The following is a 9,858-nucleotide window of genomic DNA, read 5'->3' on the forward strand; positions in this document are numbered from 1 at the left end:
ACACATATGGTCGAGTAAGTGCAACACAAAGATAATAACTAGGATTATGAGGGTGTTTTGTGATTGATAAACCATTAATACACATCAAGTGTCTTTGGTTCATATAGCTTGCTATGCCACTTACACTATGTGTTAAGTTTCTCAATCTAGGATTGGTTTGTATAGCTTGCTATACCAACTCTGATGCATTACATCTTATATGAGACTCGATTTTCTTATTTCAAACTTCCTTTTCTTGCCTTTTGCAATATGTGGGGGATTGTTAACAAAACAAGCTTTTAATTATATTGCAAACATGTGAACGTTGTTGTAGCCGTTTTGATTTGGTCATTATAAAATATATTACTGTTGTTGAGTTGTTACTAAGTATCCACCACAGGTTGTGGGAATTTTAGCCCATCTCAACCGCCCTCTCTACCCCTATAAATAGGTGTCTTGTGCTTCCTCTAAAACACACATCTCATATTATCTTCTCTTATTTCTTCAAGCTTTCTTCTCTCTCCTTTTATTTATTCTTCTATTATCTTGGGTTACTTACTATTTTAAGAAATATTCTTGCTGGTTATAAGATCCTTGGAAAATCCAGGAAGTTCCTGTTGTATCTTGGGGGGTTTGAGCAACACACCACGAACAAGTTCTTAAGGGTAGTGAACATACATGCCTCAAGAAGTGCTATTTTGTTTGTGATTTGTCAGCTTTTACAACATCATTGAGATCAGAATACAATCAACTATTCTCTCATATTTACATTTTGTCTAACACAACAAGAAAAACCATACACAAAGCCATACGATTAAACCAATAAATTCAAATCGCATATCACATTCAAATGTTCCATATTGCAGTTTCACTCTAATTATTCAAGTAACACAATGAATTGTAATTAACCAACTTCCCTTACCTGGCTGGTGTGACAACTCTAAAAAACTGAAACACCTTCAACTCAATAGGATGTTCTATTTACGTATAGAAACATCACAAAAATGATCAAGTCATACCATTATGGTCACTGATCAACGGAGAATCACAATAAAGACTCTAAGGATGCATGCAACCAGAAAAAGCTTACTTGCAGGGAGAAAACCATATTTGAGTCTAAGAAAAGGTAGAAACACAACTTACTCAAATGAAGAAATTGATTGGAGGGATGAAAAGAGTTCGTCGTGAGGATCAATCCTATGACCTTAGATCTTTGCACAATTGAACACAGAGTAAGAACAAGAAAAGAGAAGACAGAGAAATATAGAAAAGTGATTTCTAGATATAATGTATTTTAAAATAATAAAATGTCTATTAAAATTCGATTTATAATAAAACATTTTATTATTAAAATATCACAGTGTTTCCTTTTTATAACAACCACTGGTGTTCTAAAGTCATTTTCTAGTTTTTCACATATTTGTTTTTAAGATGATAAATTTTTAATTATGATGTTAAAATTTAGGCATTATTTGATTAAAGTGAATTTTTATTATGTAATTAAATAATAAAAAAAATAAAGATAAGTTATGGTAAATATTTAAGAAGTTTATGTTTGTTAACTAATTGTAAAATATACATAGTATTTTAAACATACTTTAAGCGAAAAAAATATAAAAATTGTTGATGTATAAAACAAGAAATAATTAATTACATAAATAATTTTAATTAATTATGTTATTAAATTTAATTTATATATTAATAAGTATTTTATATATTATTTTTATGTTTTAAAAAATTAACTATACTTTTATAATCAATATATAAAAATTAAAATCATCACTTAAATATCGATTTCATTCAAACAAATAAAAATATTTTTAAGTAATAACTCTATTAAAAGTGACTTACAATAAAATAGTTTATCCAATAACAACTTATCCAAATACATTATCCTTAAGAAATTATCCATTTCATATATAAAACTAATATATCTCTTTCAATTCACTTTACCATAAACATAATTTTGACTATCATATTTAATAAGATTTACTATTATTTTATTAATTTAATATATATATATATATATATATATATTTATTGTCATTGTAAAATTTCATTAGACGTTTGTGATGTTTTATAGTGATAGTGTGTATAAATTAAACTCTTTTGATTATTATTAGACGCATATTTTTATTTTTTTTAAAGAAAAATAATTATTTAACTCAATAAAAAAATTATTAGATTATGTCATAGCAAATTATAAATAGTGTTGGTTATTGATTACACACATCTTCTAAGTTAAAAAAAAAAAATATTGCAACTAGTTCACGACTATAGCAAGAAAAAGTGTACACACGCGACGCGATATTTAATTTTGAAAATTAAATAAGTTGAAATTCGTTTGGTTTGTGCACGACTTACCCATAATCGGTAAATTTATTTTAAATATGCCCATTTTCATATTTTGTATAAAAAAACTAACACCATTTTAAAAAAAACCTATTTTTTTGTTATCACTATAATCTCCCATTTGTTTTATTAAATTTTGTGTATTATTTAAATTATTATTCGTTAATCTAAATTTTGGGAATTTAAAATTATCACTAATTATATTGTCAACACTATAAAAAAAAACTAAGGCCAAACTAGCACGTAATATCTAGAGAAGATTTTAATGACTGAAAATCTATATTCTAATCCTGTGTTTTTCTTCCCCAAAAACTTGTTTCTCTCATTTAATTTAATATTAATTGGAGTATTTATTATTTAAAACGTTGGAGAAAAAAAAATCTAAATAACTAAAACTGAGGAAAAGAAAGAGAAGAGAGAGAAAACAAATTTCCTTCGTTTTCCGAGAAAAAGGAAGAAAACGCTGACAAACACAGATCCGTGAATTCGAACGAAGCGGGATTCATTCGTTCGTTCGTTTGTTCGTTCATTGATTGATCAATCGATTGATCGATTCCAATTCATGTGAAAATGGGTTTGCGATGTTGAAGCGTGGGTTGAAAATACGCGATGGAAAGGGAAAAGTGGAAAGAGAATTGCAATATCAATAGCAATAACAATGGTAACACCAATGGATACTTTTACGATAGGTTTGTGTGTGATGATTACGACGGAGAGGTACCCAGCGCAGAACGTAGTCCTGCTAAGCCTTCTTCGCTGTCTTCTTCGCCTCCCAGACTTGGATACATTGAACACCATGTTTCCAAATACGATACATTGGCTGGTGTCGCTATCAAGTATGGTGTTGAGGTACTTTTATTGTTTAATTTTTTTTTCTTTTATTTACTTGTTTATTTTATAATTTCTGCTCTGTATCAGCTTGATTCTGATTGCTTAGAAACTATTGGAAATTGTGTTGCGGATGGTTTAAGTGCACGCGCGTGTTTTGCCCTCTCTAGGGAGCTGAGTGTAAGATGTTAGGGTATGAGTCAAACTCGTCCAAAGGGAAATTTGATGATCAAAGGGTGTCATATATCAGTCAAATTCACGGAAGTTGGGGTTTGATGAATAAAAGGTACCGTGTGAGTCGGATTCATGCAAGGACGAATTTAATGATGAGAGAGGGTCGCTAATGAGTGAAATTCATGCCAGCGGAAATTTTTGTGATTAAATGGTACTATATGAGTCAAATTCACGCTAGAGGGAATCCGATGATGAAAGGGTGCTATAAATGAGTCAAATTCACATAGTTTTTGTGGCGTGTGATGTGGGTGCAGCCTATGTTATGAGAAAACTTAGATATAGTTTTTTAGGTGCTTTTGATGTTTCCTAATCAGAATTGCGGTTTGATTGGTAACGTATCTTGACTTTTGATGCAAAGCTTTGTTATTTGGATTATCTAGTTGAAATTTCAATTCTGATCAGAAACTGTGCCTGGGGATATTGAATTAGGATTTGGCAGATGGATATGATATGATATGATATGATCTCCTCTTGAGACGTTTGGGTCAGAGTCATCATTTGTGTAGGAAAAAAAGTTAAATGACAGGAAATTTGAGGCAAAAGTAAGAGGAAGAGATACTATTAATAATGGTGAAAACTCACATTGTTTTCTGTTTTTAAATGGTTGTAGTATTTTTCGTTGCATTGATATTATTTCCTTGTCGATTTATTGGTTTAGTCGGTTCCGAGTGTTTGCTGAACTGTTTATCGTTTTGCTTGCCTTTCTCCGGCACCACTTTTGGTGGGAGTACTGTGCTGAATTCTTTTTTCTGAAGTTTTTTCTTTTATCAATTTGAGTTGTGCAATGAAATGTAATTTCTTCAGCTCTATTTTATTTGGAAAATTGTAGGTTGCAGATGTCAAAAGGTTGAATAGCCTTGTTACAGACCATCAAATGTTTGCTCTTAAAACTCTCCACATTCCGCTACCTGGAAGACACCCTCCATCTCCTTGTTTATCAAATGGTTCCAGTACTCCTGGGTATGTTTATCTTTGTTGGATCAAGGAAAAGCATTAAATACAAGAAACTAGGTCTTAGGGAGCATTTGGTGAACACTTTAGGCCGGGACAGAGCATCACATGTAGGTCATGTTCTATATTTGGTGTATCTTAAAAAGAGTACAGAATAGGGGACGTAAGTTTAAGTCATTTAGTATATTTTGGTTCCACTTAAAGGGTGGAGCTAAGGAGAATGTAATAAAAAATGTTCCATTATGTTTTAGTTGTGTGTCAAATGCTGCCTCATACATGTTGGTGCTACTGAAATATTTGAGAAGAGTATCTTGTATACATCAAAAGGGAGGTGGTGGGGGAGGAATTTCTGATTTCTTACCTTATATGAGCTTTCATAGGGGAGTTTGATATTTTGGGCATGTTTCATGTTAAACGCCGAGTAATTTATTGTGCTTTGGTTACGTGTATCTGTTGGGCATGCTTGTACAGCCTGAGCAGAAAATGAAGGTTAAGGTGAGAAACTGAGAATACATTTAGAATGAAATTCAATGCTGTAGTTTTAAGATTGTACTTGCTGTCATTGTAAAACCATTTTGTATGCTGTAATTGAGCAAAATTAAATCCTTAGCTTTTTTCCATCATTAGGTCAGTTTGTTTTTAGTTTCTTGTTTCTATAATATCATTGAGATTGCTGTTATTCTATTTATCATGTTTTTTTCTTCCTTTATGTATGGCTCCTCTGTTTTCTTCTATCATATGTCTGTGTACTCGCTTTCTAGATAATTACTATTGATGAATCCTCTATACTTGTTTTAAAAATTTTGTCATTTTGATGACTGTGAATTAACCTTACATTTGAAGTGCCAGTTTTTTATTTGTTCAACAGGCTTAATATTGGTTTTGGTTACAGAATATGTTTTCTGATGGATGCTTAAGAATAAATATGGCAATGGTTATGGCAATAGCGATTGCTTATAATGATGCAGTGTAAAATGGGTTGGTAATGTTAATCGGTCATAGGAAATTTACATGGTGGATAATATTGCTCATCATAGTGTTGAAATTTGTTCTGCTAGGTTGAAGATATATTGCTTTGTTTCTTGAATGCTGCTTTTGTTTAAACTTGCTATCTAAGAATTGCAGTTTAACTTAATTATACTGTAATTGGGTATCCTCTGGACCTTGTTATGACTTTAACCTGTCATTTGTATTAATTTCTTAGCATATGAAATTCTGTGAACGGGAATTGGGGGCTTATGTAGAAATTTCAGAAGAATTTGTAATTAAAGAAAATAGATCTATAATATGCACTTTTTATGTTGGTTTCAACATTTTTTTTTTATATCATCATTACCTTGTGATTTCTTTCCGATTAGCATTTAAATCACTTATGGCCATGAATGTTGTCTCTTTCAGATATTCAGATCACAATTCTCCTACTACTCAGGCACACCATGATCTGCTTGATTCATTCCCATCACTGAAAATGAAGTCATCTGAACGGAAGGTCTCACTAGCCATGAGCTCATTACAGGGTTACTATGGACTTAAAGGATCCTCAACTCCCTCAGAAGATGGTTACTTCAGAAACTCACCTACGTCTGACAGACCTCTCAGCCATCACCGGAAATCTAAAAGCTTGGTCAATGTAATTTTGGAAGAGATTATGGAAAAATCAAATGAGACATCAGCTGCATTAACCAGGGAAGTTGACTCCAGTAAATGGAATTACAATCTTGTCCAGAGACGTCAGAAATCTGTAGCGGACTTTACCAGGATACCAGAGCTGCTTCTGAGGGAGGATAATAGCAGCCCTGGTGTTCTTCCATCAAGAACTGGAATGGGCTTAGCTCTTAGACAGAAAGCAGCTAGCCGAACTAATTTGGCATCTGATTCTGATCAAAACGGTTCGAGTCCTGTGGCAATGGGTATGGTGGATACTACACTAAATGAAGGTTCATCCAGGGTGAGGAAATCATCAAGTACGTCCTGTTTACATGATCAAGATAACAGTGGCTCCTCATCCATTTGGTCAACCTCAATGCAGGCCCTCTCAACTGCAGCCATCGGAAAACCAATCTTTGATGGCCTGCCCAAGCCATTAACTGGTCGAAAAAATAAAGCTGCACTTGATTAATGTATAGTGTCCATATCAAACACAATTTTGACCCCATTTGAGAGGTTATGGAATCATTAGCTGCTACACCAGTGGGTAGATTGGAGGAAGTAAAACAATGTAGAAATGACATAAACAAAATCAAATATCACATGTATTTCTTCGAATAGGGGCATTATTTTTATGCCAGAAAATACTTCAATTTATTTATTTAATTTTAAATGTCTTGGCTGCCTATTGTCCATCTTAAAAGAAAATACACTAAAAGGATCAGAGTTCCCAACCTTAGGCTTCATATAATCAATTTTTTTTAGTTATAGTGATTCTTTTGTGTATTTTGGACAAACACAAATTGGCAAATGTACGAGTTTGGAAAGGCTCTTTCTTCCTACACAGTAAGAATCTCAGTTAGCACCTTCCAAGAAAAGAACGAAGGTTTAATTACTCGGATGATACTCATTTAAGTATAGGTGTGTCAATCTGGTACCTATTTTTATAAAAATGTCAATTGTGTCCCAACTTTTGAAAAAGTACTTCAATTAGGTCTTTCTCAGACGGAAATAAATAACGGCGTGCCACGTGTCAGTATGTGTTTTTTTAATTTTTTATTTATTTTTGAAAAAAAAAATTAAAAATGTCACGTGTCAAGTCCTTGGTGTAACATGTGACATTGGTAGAGTTACGTGGCAATGCAAGGTCACATGTTAATGTCACCATGATGTCATTGTCATTATGTATCTCTCATTTAATTTTGATCCATTTTTTTAATAATTAAAATCAATGAAATTAAAACTAATTAAGTATAAAATTTTTACAAAAATTAAATATTTGATATTTATATTAAAATTTAGTAGTAAAAGTTATTTTATTAAGTCATTTTTAATAAAAAATATTAGTATAACATTCATACAAATAAAATTTTTGGTTTAAAATTAGTAAGAGACAATATTGTTGTATTTTGAAAAAAAAATAACAAAACATGAGAACTTAATAAAAAGTAATTAATAAAGTAATATGTTAAAATTTTGTTTTTAATAAAAAATATTAGTATAACATTTATATAAATAATAAATTTGTTCTGAGATTGGAGAGAAACAATACAAATATCAGTACTTAATTTTGTAAAAATATTTATACTTAATTAGTTTTAATCTTATAAAAAATGGATTACAAAAATATTTTAATTATTAAAAAAAATTGGAACAAAATTGAATCAGATAAACATAAATAGGAACTAAATTAAAAAAACATATACGGAGACTAAATTAAATGAAAAAAACATATACAGAGACTAGATTGAAATCAACAGTGAGATCTGATAGTGACACCGATGGCACTAATAATGCCACGTGTCACATCACGAACTTGACACATAGTATTTATATTTTTTTTTAAAAATAAAAATAAAAAAATAAAAAAAATAAAAAAATTACATTCTGTGGCACATTGTTAACTGTGTTAATAATTTTTGTCTGAAAGGGACCTAATTAAAGTACATCTTCAAAAGTTAGAGGATGCAATTGACACTTTCTAAAAGCGGGTACCATATTCATACGTATCTACCAAAGTTTAAACCTTTAAAATGTTCGTGCGCCGTTTTTAGATTTAGACTTATGTTTCTCACAAATATTTTTGACAATCAATATCAAAAGGAATTCAAGTATCCTTCCAGGAAAGCCTATTCGAGAGAGAATTCAATACCTTTTCAGAAGACTTATATCCCTTTGGGAAAAATCATTGAGATGCAGGAGCATTCCAGAAGCCAGAAAAACAGTTTCAAAATACTGAATCTGAAACCTATTTGAATATTCTGTAAGAGATTATCCTTTAGAATGAATGTTTTTACGATTTCAGTGTACGCGTTTTGAAGTTACGTAATGAATTCATTTGAAATTCTTAGCCAGGAAAGATTGTTGAGTTCATTGTGGCCTGGAGTTGTGTACGTGGACATTGAAGAGATTGATGATCGCTTATAAGATGTTTATGAAGATTGGAAATGGAAGCTAAATAATGAAGGTTACGGTGTCGAATGTTGAAGGTTGCTGTTGTGTGTTGGATTGTCTTGCTAGTTATTCTTCTTTGCTTCTTCTGCCATTGGGGCAAGCTCAATGTAAAAACTCTTGTTGGTGACAAAATAATTTCTAAAAGAGTATATAAAGGAAAACTGCAATTGGACTAAGATTTCTCTGCATGCAATAAGAATTTGAATTCTGTTAATCACTACCATTAGACTTCTGTTAACAATCTCATTTGGGAAAGACTAAAAAGGTCACTCCAAAGTTTTTCCAAGAATTCAAGTTCGTTCTAAGGTGTACAATTGTTTTTCAAACCTTCATAATTTCTTTCTCCACCTCACTTTTATAGTTTTTGAAGACATTATAAGTTTGGAATCACAAATATGTTCTAGAATGAAGCATTATCTTTCGATTCAAAATGGATAATCTCGAATTGATTTTTAACATTTATGATTATTCATCCTAAAACATTTTTTAGTGAGATATATTTTTCTAGAATGTACATCTTAGATTTTCTTTTTTATGATTTGATAATATTTTCTGAAAATGTAAAGACTTTAAAATATTGTTTTTGTTATTTCACTATGATGAAAGATGAAAGACGTGGTGGAGATGAAGAATCAATTTTTTTTTATAAATTAGTCCGAATTCCATGGATTTGAATTTAAAGAAGGACCGCTTCTTCTTGCACCCTTTTTTTATTTTTATTTTTTCAGAAGCACGGTTTCTTATTTTATTCACCGGTATAATATATTGTGCTTAAATATTACGGTGATAGCACGCTTTTTCTTTCATGTGGGAATTCGAGTGCCTAAAGGACCAAATTCCAGCCTTGTTTTTGACAATTTTTTTTTCATTTCCCCGGTTAGAATTCAGCCGAATTCTGAACTGGGTTTTTGTTTTTTATTTTTTGTTTTTTTAAAATAAATTAGAATTAAGATTTTTGAAATTTTAAAAAAAAGATTTAAGAGTTAATTTTTTTCGTTTTTGTAAAAAATGTTGAATTAGAGGTTAAATTTATTTTTTTAAAAATAGATTTAGTATTACGTTTTTAATTATTTTAGGTATTATTTAAAAATATAAAAAAATAAATGTTATTTTATTTTTTATTTGAATTTGTTGAGTTAAAAATAGATTTTGTATTGTATAGTAAGTTATTTTAGGTATAATTTGAAAATATAAAAGTCACTTTAATATTTTTTTTTACTTTGTTGATTAATTTTTTTATAATAGTGATTTTGGAAAAAAAATTATGAATTATAATAGAGGTAACTAAAGTAAAAACAATTAATGTATAATGTTTGAGGTGGTGTTGTACTATTTATATTTTTATGTTTATTGAATATTTAAAATTAAAAAAATATGTGGAAGTACGAATTTATTTTTTATTTATATTTTTTT

At 30.3% G+C, this 9,858-nt stretch overlaps 1 protein-coding gene across 2 annotated transcripts; it reads left to right on the top strand.

Moving 5' to 3' along the window:
* Positions 1-2,726: 2,726 nt before the first annotated feature.
* Positions 2,727-6,668, top strand: LOC114173994. 2 transcript variants are annotated; one of them, XM_028058712.1, is made up of 3 exons: positions 2,727-3,180; positions 4,223-4,353; positions 5,743-6,668. In XM_028058712.1, the coding sequence occupies exons 1-3, from the start codon at positions 2,941-2,943 to the stop codon at positions 6,461-6,463; spliced, it is 1,092 nt and encodes a 363-aa protein (XP_027914513.1). In that variant the 5' UTR covers positions 2,727-2,940; the 3' UTR covers positions 6,464-6,668. The 2 variants fall into 2 exon arrangements, with proteins under 2 accessions (XP_027914513.1, XP_027914514.1); XM_028058713.1 differs by lacking the exon at positions 4,223-4,353.
* The last annotated feature ends 3,190 nt before the right edge of the window (positions 6,669-9,858 follow it).

Source organism: Vigna unguiculata, chromosome 2 (assembly GCF_004118075.2).
Source record: "Vigna unguiculata cultivar IT97K-499-35 chromosome 2, ASM411807v1, whole genome shotgun sequence".
Taxonomy (NCBI): Eukaryota; Viridiplantae; Streptophyta; class Magnoliopsida; order Fabales; family Fabaceae; genus Vigna; species Vigna unguiculata.